Consider the following 18888-nt stretch of genomic DNA (forward strand, 5'->3'; position numbering starts at 1 on the left):
GCGTGTGTGACCAGGCCCGGTCTTTGACGCTGAAGCAAGTTTGTTTATTATATTCCGGGCGATCAGACGGAGCATCTACATAGTCTGTACAAGCACGTCATGAACTAATACGCAACAAATAAGGGTTTAAAAGTGCACGTAGTTTAGCTTTCACCGTCTGAAGTTCACGCCACATCGGCGTAATAATAGGTTGTATTCTTGCACGAGAGACATCATCACCTTTGATTACCAGACTCTTGGCAACTTCACGTGGTTGTCTAGGCCACAAGTTGGTATTGCTGAAATTTTTTCTTCAGCATTTGAATCAACGAGTATGTACGCGCGTTGAAATACTTCACCTGCAGTGGTTGTTAAGCGGTGGTGTTTCTCTGGCACGCGAGTTTGATTCCAGGCTACGGCAGCCGCATTTTGATTGGGGGGACATCTAAAACACACGTGTACATACATAGACATAGGTGCAAAGCTCTAGGATATCAAAATTAATTCATTCCCCTCTTGGGCATTCCTTGTAATCGTATCTTTGGTATGTTATTCACCAAAATAAAAAATATTGATGCAGTACAAGAAAAGTCATTACAATTAATTAACCTAACCTAATGTCATTAACCTAACTTAACCTGTCATTACAATGTCATTAAATGTCATTAAAATGTCAATAAAAGTAAATCATTAAAATTGCTTTAAACACGTTTTTAAAACAATGCGTACAAATAACAGCAAGAAGCGCGCAACAATAAACCAAGAATATTGATTTTGATGCTCTTTCCTACACTTCACGTCGGACCTATTAACGGCCGTGCCTATGAATTCAAGCCCGAGCCCGGCTCGGGCCCAGCCCGGGCCCGCCGATAATCGACTTCGGGCGGCCCGGCCCGGCCCGCGGGCCGGGTCGGGCCCGGGCTTTTGGGCCGGCCCGGGCCCGTGCAGTGCTATATGCGACGCTTCGCTGACTTCGCTTTACTTAAACTTTAAGCTGCGTGCATGCCTGCACGACTGGATACACCATTAGACAATCTAGGGCTAATTAAGGCGTGATAAGGGTCGGTAAATCTAATATAGGTAATACGAGCATAAAACAACCAAACTTTTATTGTAAATCGTAAACCCAAGGTATATGCGCAGCACGTTTTGCACAAGGGGGAACTAGCAGAGCAATCAGCAGCATGACCAGACATTTGGGATCACTTTCCCGCCTAAGGGGCGCCGTCAATAGTCACAGGATATTCGTGGAGATTTGAGGGACGCTTACTGCACAAACATTATTCAAGAAATACTCATCTGAGCTTCTGGTAATGCTGGAACTAAAGAAAAAAGAGCATTTGCTATATCTACTTGAAATTTCCTCCACCGGAAACGCTGGGTTATTGCCGAGGGGCTTAAGCCCATAAATGCGTCCACAATGACGTGGTGAGAATCACATTTGGATGGGCTTTTTGGAGTTTATTTATTTCAGTTAAATTAATGTTTTCTACACTGCATTCACAATTTTGCGCTGCAACGTTAATCACTTCACGAGTGAGTTGGCAGACTGCGTGCAAAATGACAGTGACACGCTGGCGAGTAATTGATGGCGGCGTGTTGACACAAGCGCCGACAGCTTGCAGGGAGAGGAGGAGGAGGAGGAAAAACTTTATTGTGAGCCTGGTGATGTGGGAGTGGCTCCATCAGCCTATTGCCGGTCCGGTGCGAACACGCCTCTTACGTCGCTGGGGCGAGCCAGACAAGCTCCAAAGGTGGAGGAGAAGCGCCTCGCAATTCAGCATCTCCGATTACGCGAAGGGCGTTCAGTCACTGCGTATGCCTCGGCTAGTGAAAGTCGCGATTATAAACAGTGCTGGCAGGCTTAATCTGACCCATTGTACAGCCGCCAACGTGGGGAAGCGCGGTATGCCAGTACCTGAAACAACGATAAGGTCGGATGCCAAGCATGTTGTTGCACGGAACTGAAACCCAAATTCGTTTGAACTCCAATTTTTGACATCGTCTAATCCCATTACAAGTAGAATACGCATCCCTGGTGTTAGTTGTTGCGGCAACCGGCAATTGTCACATGGTATTTTTAAAGCAAAGCTTTACTAACCTAGTCGAATCGAGTTTCGCCGTCGCCTGCAATTTCACCTTCATTTGGCCGTAGTTGCGCCGTAGCCTTGTCAACGCATCTCGTGACTTGCCGCACCGAGCTCCGCTGCCGACAGTCGCCGCCGCCGACTTGGCACATGCGCTCTCCACGGCTCTTCTCCCGCCTGACCACGTGACTCGCCGCGCGCCTGTCTAAAAGGAGCGAGCTTGGCCATGGATGAGAGCGAGTTGGGACCGTCTTCTCTGAGAGTTGCGCGGGAGCTGGAGACTTTGAACCGTCGACGGCAAGCGGCGTCTGACCACCCCTCGGATATCGCCTAGCGAGCTGTTTCACTAAAGGGGGTCCGGCATGCCAAGCGCGGGAAGCTAGCGTCGGAGACGGAGGAAGAGCGAGCCGTGCTCGGCTTGCAGAACGCCGGAAGCGGATAAGACTAAACCAAGCTATAGCTTTGCCCATCCAGGGTTGGCTGAGCGAAGCAGCAGCCATTTTTTTTTCTTTCAGGCTTTATAGAATAAATACTGCTTTATCAACGGCATAAACGATGAAAAGTGTGTTTATTTGAGCCAGTTTAGGCTGTGCAAACAAAAAGAGGTTTCGCAAATTCACTTTAGTGTCTCTTACAGAACTGAAGCTGCTGTGCATACACTACGCAATGCCGGGCTTACAAGTCATAGGGTGGGACGCTGGTTTGCAGGTCCGGGATGCAGTTTTGGGCCACCACGGTGTAGGCACTTGGATGAACCAGCGACACCCTGCTTCCACTGGCGACGGGCAGGCCCTCGCTCCGTGCAACATGCTGGGAGCCAGAAGTGACCTGGCTTCGCGCCAACTTGCAGGGAGTCTGTCAGTATAGCGAGGGAGCAGTTAGGTATGCAAAAGTAGAATTAAGTGTGAGGAATAAATCCAAAGCTGAACTTTTTGAGCCGAAGTAAAAAATGCATAAATTCAGAAAATTTCCTAGTACTAATAAGTAAGAATTTCTTCGCCTCCTTCGTTACTTTTGAATGTTTTTGCATCCACAAGTTTACGCATTTACATTATTATGAGATTAAATGTGTAAATGTCGCTAATTATGCAATTTTGGGCAGGTAGAGAGCCTTACATGGTTGGGGATCTTTCGAGATTTGTCACTTCATGTTTCTCGTAGTTTGGGGATTTTTATTTCGACCTTAATTGTTTGGGAGTCGTGGATACATTTTATTTCCTTAGTCATTTTGTAATATTTTAAGTGCTTACTTTTGTATTTTTGTTTGTATTTTGTTCAAATAATAACCGTTCTATAGTGTGTTATAACCACGAAATGCGTTGATTTCCCCGATTTGGTATTTGTGAACATAAGCAGGGTTTCGCGTGTGTGTTGCTTTTTCACAGTTTCTGAACTCGTATATCGGGTTCCTGTGGGATTCTTTAATTTGCGTTAGTATTGGGAGGGCGCTATATAAAATAAACCTTTTCATTTGGCTAATTCAATCAATCATCCCAATTTGCACCATCATAACGATTAAATGTGTTAACTTTGCCAATTATACATTTCACTACAACTGCAGGGGGTAGCATGATTGGTGCTTTTTCACTATATTTCAGCGTTAGGCTTGTTTTTGCTGAATTGTTCTATTTATAATTCTGTGCGGGCGGTTTATTAGATTGACATTTTTGTTTCGTTAGTGTGTATCTTGGCCGGTTTTTTGCCCTATTCATTTTTGTTTTAGCCTCGTTTGACCGGTTGTTTCAATTTACACTAATATAATGATGCAATATGCTAACTTCAATTGTGCATCTAGGGCTTTTTCAACATTTGTATGTCACGTTACGGCTTATTTTTTTACTTTTGTTTTAATCATGTGAGGGTTGTTTGTAAGAAGGACATCTTTCTATACGTGTAGTTCATTTTTAATACTTTATTATATTTTTATCACTTGTATTTGTGTTTGTATAAAAAATTTTGACGGCAAACAATCTTTATTAATTGTTACACTATTATAACGCCTAAATGTGCTATCTAAGCCAATTCCGCATGCTTATTCCAATTCAGGCTGTTCTGCAGGTGGTGCTATGGGCACGGTGTTATAGGATGACAGGGGGGAGGGGCGGCGCTTCTGATGACGGCCAGATAACGTCGCAAGCTCTGGGCCTAGGTTAAGCTAGCGGCATCTGTTGCGGGAGAGTAATTGCGCAAGAAATCTGGCCGCTATTATTTCGTCGGCGAGGTGCCGCTACCCTCTCCTTCGTCGTAGCGGCCGTGACACTTTGTAGTCCGCGTTGGTTTTCATAGTCACATTATCTGGTCGTTCAACCACGTTTGCCCAGTGGGCCGTTCCGCCTCCTGTATATATTTTTGATACGTGGCTGTCAAGTACTGCAAAGAATGCTTACGCAATTATAGCCGGGAAACGTACCTAGCATGTGCCCAGCTTATGTGGGCAACCTAAAGAGGATGAAAACAGCCTGATATTAATGCGCGTTTAAGTAGAGGTTGAGCTGAAACTGAGCTGAGGTCAGTGACTGCGACCTGCCGAATGAGTCAGGTCGTGCGTTTTGACGTCAACCTCCGCCAACAAGTTTGTGGTTGACTCATTAAGATTTCGGTGGTCGCTGAGGTCAAGCGTTTGTGCTTCATTTGGGGCTTTTCTTTTGCCGTGAAATTTTTTTCTGCCATTTTACAACGAAGCTGTTCAACTCCCGTTGGTCAAAATTTTTCGGGGCGTCCGTGTGCAGAAAGGAGATTGGAATGAGTACAAATCAGGGTAGCAAAACAAGGCAGGAAATAAATAAACGGGACACGGCCGCTCACGTGTCCCCTCCTCTCCCCTCTTGCCAGGGCAAGAAAACAAAAAGGAAATAATTGGGCGCATATCTTGCTTGCTTCCCTGTAAGTGTCGAAAGACCATATTAATTTTGCCGTCCCCGCCACGTAAAACCTTCTCCTTTATACCCCTGTCTCCCCTCATGCTATTCTCCTCCCAACTCGATCCTCTCGTTAGGAATGGGCATGAAGCAGTAATTTTTGGCTAAGGTACTTTTTGTCGCTATGTTAGTAAGCACTGAGTGTATTTGCTGACTACGCTCTCAAATAATTTCGAATATAAAAAAGCGGGAAAAAGTGTTGCATGGTTCCTTTAAAGTGAGGATCATGATCGTGACTTTGCTCGTAATAGCGCTGCTTACTAATGTGAAGGACAAGGTGGAATGTCATCGTCTGCTCTCGCGCGCAATGACGTCATTTTTCTCCTACCGGAACCCACTTTATTTCGAGAAGCATTGCGTATACACAATGCTCAGAATGTTTCCGAGGCCCGCCACTTTTTTTTTTTTGCACGAAAGTGTTTTATTCCGAGATACACGAAGATTTCGCTGACATCATATCCGTCACGGAAGTGACGCCAGTACAACGAAGCCAGAGGGCTGTAAAGGTGCACCCCTGTACACAGTGTCATCTTGCGGGGAAGCAACCTTTAGTACTAAAGAGTACGTTACCGTTAGGGTTGTTCGTTTTCGGGTTTTATATTTTAACACAAATTTGTTTTATGCCGCGGTACCCCACGATTTCACTGACGTCATATCCGTCACGGAAATGACACCAGTACAAATTTGCCGAAGCTACCCGCCAGCAGGACGTCGCTCGCCAAGCAAACCCACATGACAGCCGCCGACCCGCAAATCATGCTGAGCTGCAGATATCGCTGCACATTTCGCTGTCGTGTTTTACTGATTCCTATGACAGAGGAATCAACGACAGTTTTTTGTTCATTCTCTTGCCATTTGTGGGAAAAGACCTTACCGATCCGCGTTTGATGGCGTAGCAGCTGGAGTTCTGGCTCATCCAACCGCCGGGACAGTCTCTGTGCCAGTCGAATGTTTTCGTCCACAGAAGCAGCAGCGCCAGGGAGTCGGACAGCGGCACCATGTCAGCCACAGCGTGCGTCACCGCGTACACTGTCATCGAGTAGCCCACGCCTGTCAGAAGGAGCAGGTAATGGTAAGGACGCGAACGTTTTGTTCCCGGTTGTCTGTTGTTACGTGTCTTGTGCTTCGTTTTCTTTTCTGGTTGAAGCCTATGTTCGCATGGCTGATTGGCATGGCCCACGCCGGTTTGTAGGGTCAATGGAAACAGCAAGGACTGTTCAACTGAACCGCTGCTGATTTGGAAGTGCTGCTCCCGCATGTTCCATTGCGTACACACGAATACACACTTAGCCGGGTAACTCGCAGGAAACACGAAGAAAAAAGTTCATCGGCCATTCCACTCTGCCCAATTCTTTGACCAGCGAAGCTGTATTGGCGACACGACGGCAGGATAGCACGACTACAGTTAGCTCAAAATTTGGATTTTTTTTTTTGTCGCAGCGTCGTCGCCGTCTCGACGCCGTCTCTTGCGCCCGTCGTTCTGGGAACCATTTTATTCAAGCAAACATAAGGATTTTCTGTGCACCCGTCGGTTATAGCTTCTCCCCGAGCGAGACACGTCACACAATATTTACTTGCACTGGACCATCTTGCCACGTAGAAGTACTTTAGAGAGTATTAATAGCTGTAAATGAGAAGAATAAGCTAGGTAACTATTGTTCGTAAAAGCGCGTATCTTTAAATGCACTGCGTAGAAATATAAAGGATCGGGAAGAGGTTTTAGAAGTAATTGTGCCGTGTGGATATTTACAACTGTGGAACCTTGATAAACTCTGCATAGCCGTTTCGTTACACGATATCAGAAAATATACGTTAAAAAGACTTCAGTTACAGTTTTACCAAGGCTTTCCTGCTCAAGTCATGAAGTGACGTCATGTTAAGAAGCAAATTATAGCTCTTACTTGCCTGCACCACATGTCGGCCTACATCGAGCACGCAAAGGGTCAGATTCGGCTACAACATCGGTGCCATGATGAAATTCGCCCGCAACTGAACGGGAGATGTCTGATCTCTGATACAACCATGGCCGAACTTCCAGTCAACAACGTGCGCCTGGCGCAGGCAGAAGTAACCATGTTTAAAGTAAACAGGGTATTTGCAAACATTTTACGTTATTTCGCCCTATATAGTCTAAACTGTTTTTCTGCTAGCCAGTATTGCTCAAGCTTGCCGACGTCTTGTCTCTAGTAGTTTCTTGTGATTTGGCGATGGAGATAAACAACCGAAAGCTTAAAATGAGAACTTACTACATAGACACGTTTATCGAATGAACTGCGAGTAGTCAGACATAAACACCAACCCGTATTTTGCCCTTCAGGCGCAACAATAACGAGCTAAAAACGGTAATACAGCGCGTCGCAAAGTCCCGACACCATGCAGTTAGATAGCTTTCCTGCAATGCTGTTAACGTTGTTTCGCCAATTGGATGTGCTTCCTCCCCTACGGCTTACTGTAGAAGCACTCAACAGCTAGATGGCCGCTAAAGCGCTGGGTAGATTAGAAATTATAATGACAAACCGGAGTGCTCGGCTACAAACACGCAGCAGCATTTAAACCGCAGTTCTCCGTCGCATCCGCTCCTTTCGTCTTCGGCCACTTTGGTAAAGCGTCCGACTTCACTGCAGGTTGGCCCGCCAGCCGCAAGTTCGAATCGCACGCGAGCACCTTTTATTTATTTTTTAGCTCGAGCAGCCTTGTGTAGTTAAAGATTACAAAGAGAATTCATCCAAACAAGGTGAACTTCAGCATGGAAACTCAGCACAAACCGTGCAAACAGCCAGTAAGCCCGAGTTCTCCTATTACGGTTGCCAGACAACTCCAGCGGTCTCTCCGCCGGCCACTCGGAATGAAAACAGTGTATGATAACCAATAAAAGGTGCATTATTTTTAAATTATCGGGTTTACAGATTTACAGAATAATATACACAAAGAGCGTTTTTTTCACGGATGTTCTTAAAATGACGCCACTTGAAGTTGTGCTGCCAACCGACGACATCGTATGGTCGCTTGCGATGCGCCTCAAAACGAGCGTTTGAAAGGCGTCTCCTCAATTACAGACACAGCGAATTATGAAACTATCTTGGATATTAACGTTCTTAGAAGGTTATTGAATCAGTTAAAATCAAGAAAAGGCAAAATTCATTTTGTTTTCATGACCCCTTTAAGCGTTTTCGAATGGATCTACGATAGCTTTGGGAGAACAGCATAATTTCCATGTAGTTTTACGACGATCTAAATAATCTGTGCTTGCTGAAGGAAGCGTTCGCCATAGTCGGGAGAAGTGAGCACGGACCGATGAAGAGTGGAACTGTGCTGAAGATGCCTCTGTTGCCGTCCCCGGCGAACTGGGCCAGGTTGCTCTCCAGGCGCAGCATGGGGAGCGCCACGGCACACAGGAACACCAGGTAGGCCAGTAGGAAGGGCGCTGCGAAGGACCACATACGCACCACCAATGTAAAGAAAGAGACCGGGATCATAAAGTACGGCATTTTAATTGCCGAACTTCACGTATGACGTCTGTGTCCCACACCAGTGCTTAGGCTGATCGAAACATTCTGTTATGCTTCTTGCAACGGCTACAGAAAGCTTCTTTTTGTTTTTAGTTTGTCAACAATCGAGACAGGCTTCTGTAGAAACGCGTCATGGTTTTTCAAGCTGGATGGAAATCTTTCACGCTTGCACGGCCACTATGTTTGATGTATTTGCAATGACAGCCTTTTTAGTGCGCGTACAAGAAACGCTCGGTTTGTGGATGCAAGCTTCAGGACATCAAACAACAAACGAGCCCTCCACCTTTCCTTATGTAACAGGTGGCATGGTTCCCGGTGTTAGGCACGCGTCCCTAGGTAATGCGACATGTATGGCGTGCCACATATAATGCATTGGGAGAAGCAGCGAAAGCAAGAAAGTTTGACGTTGTTATCTGAAAGCTTCGGTCGCATCACGTTGAGTGTGATCGCGCTTTCCCAGTAACCTCCTAATTGTTCCACGGTATTTAATTACTTTTAACAGCAAAGCTGCTGTGGAAGCTGTAAGTTCGCCGTTGCAGAAAGAAATACAAAGAAAATGCCCAACGCTCGTGAGCGCGTGCCCCGCGGTTACCGCCAAGTCTCCGGCTCCCGCAGTGGTTTTAGAAGAAAAAAAAGAAAACTCCTGCACAGTCTTTAAGCGCTGCCGCGCATGAAAACAACAACAACAACAACAAAAAAACTTCAGCGCTATTTGTAAAGGTGAAAAGCACCCTGCTTTGGAGAGGTCACCGCGGCTGCCGCATTCTGTAGAAGCCATTATGGGTAACTGTAAACATGGCTACGAGTGTGCCAGTCCTTCCGGAGACGGCTTGCAGGTCTTGCCACCGCTACCTCGAGCCGATGACAAAGAGCTGGTGGAAGCCTGCAACGCTGAGGATGACTTTGCATCCACCACTCGCCGCAACGAATGCGAAGACCTCTTCAATGCATATGACGGGGATTACTAGCACCGCAACTATGTAAATAAGCAATGATACTGAAACTTTACTATATATGACTCCAGCAATGCTCGCCTGCAACAGCTCGGTCATTCAAGTTTTGCGCGTGAGTTCAAGCTTCTCTGAATTTTGTTGTCTTATTTTATAATAAAATATTTTCTTTGAGGCGTTATGGTCTGTTCAGGTGTTAAACCGTTTTTATGTGTGTAATATAAAATTACACAAGAAAAGTTCCTCATTGTTCGGTACTATGATTCGTGCTTCTAAATCGAAAGTAAAACACTTTCAAAGCGAATGCACTATTATACAACTTCTACGTTTCCAATTCCAGTTTTGTGAGTTCTTCAAAGCAGGCGCATTAGCTCCCCAAGCACCCGGTTTTTGGCCAATGTCACAAGTGGGCATGCGCCACCAAGAAACAAACCAGCAAAACCATTCGTTTTAGCAACCACAAGGTGCTGCTACTGCTAGAACAAAAAATCGTCGTGTGGCCTGATCGATTGTTTATTCCCTGACCCAATGTGTCCTCCCTTGTATAAAGTAGGCTCCGCACACGACGTTCTACGGAGAGCGAAGAGAATGCCAGTGCCAGGAACTGTAAACACTTTCTTTTAAATCAAAGTTTTCCTACTTTCGTTCAGTGGTTTCGCCGCCGATGCGCAAGTTCACCTTTTGACCGCAGACACACCCCGTGTGACACACCCCTCGAAGCGCATCGCGTGATTCGCCGGGTCAGCTTTCGGCGCTGCGCACAAGACCCCGTTCTCAGTCGTTCGGCTCAAACATGAGCGGCGTTGCCGCAGCGGTTGTGGCCGATCAGCTGATCGGCCGCCGACCACCCCCGCAGCGTCCCACGTATGCGCCGCTGGCACGCCTCGGGCTACGTGACTCCTCTTGCACCACGTCCGCCGTGAATGAAAGCGAGGCCGTACCTCCTTCTGTGAACGTTGCACGGGACCGAACGGAGTTTAGCCGTCGTCGGTGATACAGCTACATTAAAGGTTAGCCAAGCGAAACCAAGACTCAGCCAGACTAAGCCGAGATTTTGCTTCGCATATCCAAGGTTAGAAAAGCATTGAAGGACTCTGGCTGAACTAAGCCGCATCCATTTTTTGAACTACACACTAGTACTCTCCTGGTGAAAACGTGGATGCTAGAGAAGGGTTTATTTTTGCCGTGAGGGGGGGGGGGTGAATGTTTACTATGTAAAAAATCGAAATATGTGGAACACTTCATGGACTATTGGGAAGTAGTTATTTGGACGTCGTTACCATGCAAAAAGACTTTCCCCTTACGGAACGTGGAATTCGCTTCCTTGATGCCAGACCGGACGTTTTACCATACAATCTATTTCTTCTTTTGGGTTTACACAGCATATAGAAGAGCAGAATGGCTGTTAGCAGTTCTGATGTCGATACAAAGTCTGTGGTCAACTACTTTGTAGAACAAATGTGTAAACTCCGCGAAGGGTTTTTGAAACTGGAGTAAAAAGATAAAGTAATCTCGCTATGAATGAACTTGCTGTCTTCAAGGTTGACAAAACGTAACCGCTCGCTAAAAGCGTGGTGGTCTTACATGTATGTTTTTTCCCTTGGTCTGCCCTTAAGGCTGATTTTGTTGTACTTGTGGTTTTCTGCCCAGAACGGCAATAAAAAAAAGAGTGCTGGGATAGCACAGTTGTCGGGCCGCTACTGTGGAGACGCTGTGAAGGAATCAAATGCTTTCTGGTAATCTATAAATGACATGTAAATGGGGTTTAGTGTATGATATGGATTTGTCTATCACTTGATTGACAACATGGATCAACACGAACAAATCGAAAGTAATGCGCAGTCAGCATGAAAAAACCCAAGACTTTAAGGTAGGCAACGAAATGTTGGAAACGGTAAGCGAGTACGTGTACCTCCGGCATATCATAACTGCTGATCCAAACCATCGAAATGAAATTACCCGCAGAACTGGCAAGGGGCGGGCTGCTTTCGGCAAGAATTCAGATATGCTAACTAGAAAGCTTCCTGTCCCTAAAAAAATGGTATTCATCCAGTGCGTTCTTCAGTAATGACGTACGGGGAAGAAACTTGGGGTCTCACTAAGCAACTTGAAACTCTGATGGGCCCAACGGGCTACTGAGAGAATAATGCTATAGGGGTCGCGCTTAGGGACAGGAAACCAGCCGCGTGGATTAGTGAACAGACTGGGGTGGATGGCGTTCTACTCCAAATTAAACGAAGTAAATGGGCATGAGTGGGTCACGTCATGCGCATAGGGGACAACAGGTGGACCATCCGTTTGACACAGTGGCTCCCAATGGACCGTAAACGCAGTAGGGGTCGGCCGAGGAAACGTGGAGAGATGAGCTGCTAAAATTCGGCGAGAAAGCATGGACTCAACTAGCACTCGATAGGCGTGCTTAGAGATATTCGGGAGAGGCTTTCGACCTGCAGTGGACACAACCAAGCTGATTATATGATGATGATGATGATGATGATAGTCCCACTTAACGTCCGAGTGCTCCTCTAGTAGTAGAGCTAAGCTTCCCTCGCTAGCCACGGTGCGTGTTGAATGTCGCCAGGGTCAAGTTGCAGCGGAGGCCTGTCCGCACCCAGAGATTCTCAGCACCCTCTGCTGCATCAGTGTTCCGACCGCCGCCGTAGACAGGTGCTCTACAGCTGCTAGGGAGTGATGGCCGAGAGTTGAGTTTGTTAGTCATGGGAGGCGGCGGCCAACTACCACACTAGGGTGGCCAGATCCTTTACTGGTGAGGAAGTGCTGTCTGTGTCCCCAAAGCCATCCTAGAATGGTTGAACCCTCCTAGTGTAGCCTCTTAGGTATCCGGGATGATGCTTACTTCCGGAGCAGGCAGCACTCCACACCTACGTGCTAACGTTGGGCTCAGAAAGCCAGAGGAAAAAGATAGAGGCCTAGCCGGCCTAGGCCTAGCCGGCCTAGGCCTAGCCGGCTAGGCCTAGAGGCCTAGCCGGCCAGAGGCCTAGCCGGCCAGAGGCCTCTGAAGGTGTATTAGCATCCTTCCTCGTCCTTTTAGCACTATTCTATGCCGAAAACGTGTTTATCGTGCTCTCCGCCAACAAAGGTGACCTTTTGGCAGGGATGCGACAATGATAAGCAACCCTGTGCTCTAAAGTCCGGAAAGATTGGGACCATGACAGCTGTGCAAAAACTCTATTTCCGTATTTTATACATAACCACCGATTACATATCTAGGTAGCCCTTGCTCGGGCTGTCACAGAAAGTAGTTGTACTTTTTTGTGCACCCAGTGGTTCTCTAGTTATTGAAATTTTAGCGACGCAAAGGTGAATTTTCAACAAAAAATCCTAAAACGACCTTGGATATTCAAATGCCTCTTGTAGAAGCACATTTCCTTTCGAACCAACAGGGAGGGTGTGAGTGTAGTAATCCGAATTCCCCCTAGAATTCATTAGAAATGTTGAGACTGTGAGGAGCAGCTTACGTACCGCCGCCGTAGACGATGAACATCACTGGAAACTGCGTGGCATGGGCGCTGCCGGCCGTCATGATGAACAGCGTTGCCAGCTTATGAGCGCGGCTTTCAAACGTGTGCGGGATGCGGCTATTGCTGAAGGGTGGCTGCGAATGAAAACAATCTTGCATTCAGGGGGCTTAACGCCTCAATCAGTCTCCGGAAATGACGGACTAGAACACAGGTGCTGTTTTGAAAGTACATCTAAAGATCTCGCGTCGCCCATTCCGTCAAAGCACTGCAAAAACATTGTATAGAAAGCTGAAAAAAGCTTAATCTAAAGGACAGCTGTGATGAGAAAGGGGAAGGAGGAAATTATATTGCTGAAACTCCCTCCAGCGATGTGCTTAAGTGGCTTGGTTTACATTAGAAAATAGAAAATCAGAAAACTCGCTTACTACCTAAGTGTCGTGAAGAAGCTTCAAATCCACTCGGCTTCAAATGGAAGAACTGCAGCATTTGTCGGAGTGGAGGCTTTCTTTTCGTAAAATTTATGAAGTGAATAAGTACTATACAGTGAAACATGACCTTTTCAATGTTGACCGGGTTTTCGGTGTACCCGGTTCGGAAAATAGTGGCTGCTGTTAACAAGACAGAAGGGAACTAGCTCACCAGACAAAGCCAGTTTTTTTAGCAAAAGTTTCTGACAACTCCCGGGAGCTTCAATTCCAATACATGTTTAATATAAACTAGCGGGGCTTTTTTGTTACACATTCGCAGGTAACCCCAAATAAGATTAGCCATGGGATATGAAATTATCAGCGGGAGATTCGTAGATGGAGCTGTAGAAACACGCAAGCATCTCTTCCTGTCCTTACACAGTAAATTTATTTACATCCATTTTGTCAGTAATGAACACCTTTACACCATATAAAAATCAAAGAAAAACACTCGTCGAAAGGGTGTATTCTTGTGTTTTTGCGAGGGTGTGAGGTTATGAGAAACGAAAACGTCCTACGGGTGTTTAATTTTGTTTGTTATCCTAGGGTCTAAGGGTGTTAGTTACAGACAGCGCTTTACACTCTTCAGGGTGTAAATCATTTGAGAGTCTATCGTACCCGAGTTTCGGCTCGATGCGCACGTCTTCTTCCGGCTTTAGAAGCCTGCAACGCGGCATTTCTCGCACGCCCGTCGCTTACCGTGCCAACCATGCTTTGCGTTCTAACCTTCTCAGTGGTCTCAGTGGTCACGTTTGCTCGTTTCAGCAGTGGCATTTCTTCCCTGTCACTGCTTTTGTTGCCCCCCAATATCGACATTTCGTAGCGGTCTCCCCTTTCGATGGCGAAAATTTTGCCGACGTGCCCCATATATTGCTCACGAGATAAAAAATTGGCTCCAATCCACGCTGTGAAGGTGGTCGGAAAGCAAAGCTTTTAAAGACACCCACAATAATTGCCCATGTGACGTCACTTGAATTTACACACGTGGCTCTACGAAAAGTGAAGTCAGTGATTCTGCCAGCCGTTACCTGGAATTCGTGGAGGCGGCGTGCCGAACGCAGCATCGTCGGCCACGACTGGGCTAGGTTCCGCTGTTCCACCCTTCGAAAGACTTTCACGGAGACAAACGTCTTTTGGCAGGTGGGACAGCGGAACTTAGCCATCCTGATGTGATAGCTCGGGGTTACACCACCGCGCGACAGAAGCGCAGACACCGAGACAATTCGGCATGTGAGCCAAGTGATTCCCATTTTTGCCGATTAAAACTAGTTAGTTTAGTAAGTTTGAGAATCGCGAGAAAGCTTAGGGAACTCTTATAATCGCTATATATCAGACCCAGTTGCTCCTTTCGTCTTTTGTGATACCTGCTAAAACACAGACGAATCGGTATTCAGCAATTTAGAAAATGGAGTCCCATTAGTGGAAAGCAGCGCGCAAAAGTTAGCGTTTTCATAGCGGCCGGATGTCTGTATGTGGTCTCGACATTTTGTTTTCCCGCACTGAAACCCAATCCTTAACGCATCTTTGCCGTGCGAACCCTTAATTCCGTCGGGTGCTGGTTATGCTGTCGAACAAGTTAATCAAGCCGTGCGAAGGCACCGCGCAATGGACGCGAAGCTGCGCAAAAACAGGCCCGAAACAACTGTCGCTAATGCAGAGGACAAAGCCGACGGAATGGATCCCGCCGTCGCGTCCACCGGCGCGCGGGGAACGCTGGGTCATTCGCCGCGCCATCTGCACTTTGCTTCGTGAGTGAAAACCACCCTCCCCCTCCTCAGCCGCGTCGGAAGTTTCTTGTTCCGCCCGCCAAGAAGGAACCGGTGGCTGCTATAGGTAAAAAGATTTGCTTTTAAATGTGCGCCACGCACCCCTCGAGGGCAAAATAAGCGTAACGTAAATGATGGCTCTCAGAATGCAAGCCAAGAGTAGGGCCCACTGCCTAGACTGTGGACTACAAAACAATTTTCAGTTTTGTTGCGTGAACCGGAGCACAAGGGAACCTTCCGTTTTCAGCTGCTTCTAAAAGGGGAACGCTCGTCGGCTTCTGTACCGCAGGAGTAGAGGTTCACGCTTTAGAGCTAACAGACTGGGTTTTAGCCCTTACACTTCTACAGTTGGTTTAGGCGCTGCCGAGGTGGGACCTTCCCACTTGTTCCTGAAGAGTATGTGCATATTTCACGGTGTCAATTGTACAACCTCTTTTTGAAGCTTCGTAATAAACTATCGTCAGTTGTAGCACACACGCGCGCGAGGTTTAGCTTCGCCTGCGTCCAGGACACGGAGCAAGAACATATAGACGGTATTCGTTGAAAAGTTTAGCGGTCAATTTCTTCGCTTGGCAACACTGGAAACGGCTACAGACATGGCCGATGCGCCACGGACACGGCGCAACCTGTGCCACTGCGGCCGCACGCCGAAGGGAAAAAAAAAAAAAAAAAGACACCGGCGTGCGTCATCTGCTCCGTTCCAATCCGATTCTAAGCTAACAGAGAGAAGCGCCAACAGAGATGTTATTAATCGCACTCACAGTGGACTCGACGCAATACTTTGTGTTCGGCGAAGAGTTCGTAACGTGAAACACAGTCATGTGTTTCACAGTCGTGCTTAGCACGGACAAGTGCCGCCATCTCGCGGAGCCCGATGTAACGAGTGACGGCGCATGGAGGAGAAGAGGGCGGCCTGATCTGCGGGCCGTGCGCACTACGTCGCCTAGCAGCAGACGCTTGGCCACAGATATGGCAGCGCACACTTGGTTGCCTGCATGCATTCCACGCCATTGAATACCGAGGATAGGAGGCGAAATGGCCCATTGCGGCAAGCGCGGTCTAGCGACCAGATAATGTCACAATGAAAGCCAAGGCGGACTGCAAAGCTTCGTAGATGCGACAGCGAAGGAGAGGGTAGCGGCACGTGAGGCACGAAGTGATAGCGGCCGCGCTTATTCCGGGGTTAGGCAGTGGAATGCCGATTGCTACGGCCGAGCAGTCTCTTCACCCGCGGCAGATGCCACTAGCGTAACCTCTGACGACCGCTTGTGACATTATCTGGTCGCGCTAGGAAGCCTAGTTTTGCCTCCTATCTTATTCTTGCTCCGTGGTCCAGGCCCACACCAAATCCGCCTAATCCCTCAAAAGACAAGGAAACCGTATAGGCTCCTTCATTTACCGCCCCACAACATTTTCAGAACAGCTTACCTTCGCATTGCCGCTTTTTTCAGTCATGGTGAAAGGCGGAAAAGTGGGGTGGCCTGCGAGCCCGAAACAGGACGCGTGCCGGTTTTTTCTTCTTCTCCGTCTGCGTCACGGACTGCCACGCGCTAGAACACGCATGAAAACAAATTTCCGGAACGAAATGGAAATAGAGCCAGGCAATGAATTCCTACGAAACCAGTTTGATGACGAAGGAACTAACTCACTGCTAATACGGCAGCTGTAGATACTGAAATTAGGTACCGTAAGTTATTAGCAGGAATTGCAGGAGTATGTTGATGACAGTGACTATTTAGCGGAAAGGGAATGACAGTTGCAAGGGAGAAGTTGGGGTAAAAGCATCATAAATACGATATGACACATTATGCCTTTGAAAAGATTGTCATAGCGGAGTTAGAAATGTGCCAATATAAATGCAAACTGCCCCTCATTAGGCAAGATAGGGCAAAACGCAGATAGGTATGAGACACTTCGGGGAATTTTCGGCACTCGCTGAGTGACGTACCGGTTCGACATCACTTGCATAAGCATAAACGCGATAAAGTTCCTGCATAAGCATAAACGCGAATTTTCACGTTTGATATAATTGCAATATGCCCACGGATTTTAAATAGGCGTTGAAGGAAGATTCATAGGTTGGTAAGCATGTACACAATATTTTGTGGTTCGGAGCGTTAGAATTTCTTCCTAAATAGTTTGTACTGTAAGATGGGTTTATTGCGGAAGGAAATGCGGCAGGATGCTCAGAGAAGGCAGTCCAAAGCAAGCGGTCACCCGGCTGGCTCTCACGCGCTCTTCTCGCGGTCCACGCTGAAGATGATACATGTCCAGTTCACCGGTGCTTCATCTTCCTTGCCGTTATTGCACGACGGTCAATCTCCTTGCAAGGGTAGGAGATAGCATAGAGCTGTTGACCACTGTCACCTCTTCACTCTACAATCACCCCCCGCGGCGAAAGTAGCCACCCTGGCGACTTAGGGGCACGCCTCGACAACAGGGTATGGATAATAACGCTTGAGGCGCTGCACGTGGACTGTCTCGCGGCCTCGGCGACGGAGGTCTGAAGACGGGGTTAGCGGCTCGACAACGTAATTGACAGGTGACGTGCGTTCGACGACGCGGTAGGGGCCGTGATACTTGGATAGCAGCTTGCTGGAGAGACCAGGAGTAGTAGTCGGTATCCAAAGCCATACCAGGGAGCCGGGATAAAACGTCGCTTCTGGGCGGTCGCCATCACGATGATGTTTTTGGTGTGACTGGTCTTCAGAAGTGAAGGCGCGGGCAATCTGGCGGCATTCTTCGGCGTCGCTGCTGAGTCGAGAAATAGTCGTGTGCTCTGAAACATCAGGACGATAGGGGAGGATTGTGTCGAGAGTGCAGGATGGTTCACGACCGTACAGGAGGAAAAAAGGAGATAATCCTGTGGTGGACTGCACCGCGGTGTTATACGCGTACGTCACAAAGGGAAGAATTGCGTCCCAGTTGGAGTGGTCAGAAGAGATGTACTTGGCGAGCATATCGCCAAGGGTGCGGTTGAACCTCTCCGTCAGCCCGTTCGTCTGCGGGTGGTAGGCAGTAGTGGTGCGGTGAGTCACCTTGCATTTTTCCAGGAGAGCTTCTATGACTTCCGACAAAAAGACACGCCCTCGATCACTCACAAGTTCACGTGGTGCTCCGTGACAGAGGATAAAACGATGTAGTAAGAAAGAAGCAACTTCGCTCGCCGTGGCTGCCGGTAGCACAGCGGTCTCAGCGTAGCGCGTAAGATGGTCGATAGCAACCACGGCCCAACGGTTGCCGGCAGCAGTAGCTGGCAGCGGCCCATATAAGTCAATGCCGATCCGGTCGAAAGGGCGCGGTGGGCAGGGTAAAGGCTGCATTGGGCAGGTTTGTTGTTGATGCGGGGACTTACGACGCTGACAGTTTTCGCATGCCCGTATAAACTTCATCACGAAGGTGTACATGCCTCTCCAGAAATAGCGCTGCCGCAGTCGTTCGTACGTCTTAAGCACGCCTGCGTGGGCACAATGCACATCCGCGTGGAAGCTTTCACAAAGGGCAGTCCGCAAGTGACGAGGGATCACGAGCAACCACTTGCGTCCTTCTGAACGATAATTGCGGCGATAAAGAAGTCCATCACGGATGGCGAAGTGCGCAGCCTGACGTCGCAATGCCCGGGGAGCGGTATGCAGCGTAGGATTAGAAAGGAGTTCGCAGAGTAAGGATATCCAAGGATCCTGCCGCTGTTGCCCCGCCATGTCCTCAAACGGTTGTAATGTCGGGGTAG

The 18888-nt window shown here is 47.8% G+C and overlaps 1 protein-coding gene across 1 annotated transcript in view; it reads right to left on the bottom strand.

The window, feature by feature from the left end:
- The window catches only part of LOC144144990 (sodium- and chloride-dependent glycine transporter 1-like), a 47455-nt gene extending 39052 nt beyond the window's left edge, over nt 1-8403 (bottom strand). The window contains exons 1-3 of the mRNA XM_077676489.1: nt 8277-8403; nt 5859-6034; nt 2746-2921 (exon numbers count right to left, since the gene is read on the bottom strand). Coding sequence (XP_077532615.1) covers nt 2746-2921; nt 5859-6034; nt 8277-8358 — 434 coding nt within the window. The 5' untranslated portion in view covers nt 8359-8403. The remainder of the gene's footprint in view (nt 1-2745; nt 2922-5858; nt 6035-8276) is intronic.
- Between the last annotated feature and the right edge of the window lie 10485 nt (nt 8404-18888).

The sequence above is a fragment of the Haemaphysalis longicornis genome, unplaced genomic scaffold, assembly GCF_048455015.1.
Source record: "Haemaphysalis longicornis isolate Haplotype H1 unplaced genomic scaffold, Haemaphysalis longicornis Haplotype H1 scaffold_7, whole genome shotgun sequence".
Taxonomy (NCBI): Eukaryota; Metazoa; Arthropoda; class Arachnida; order Ixodida; family Ixodidae; genus Haemaphysalis; species Haemaphysalis longicornis.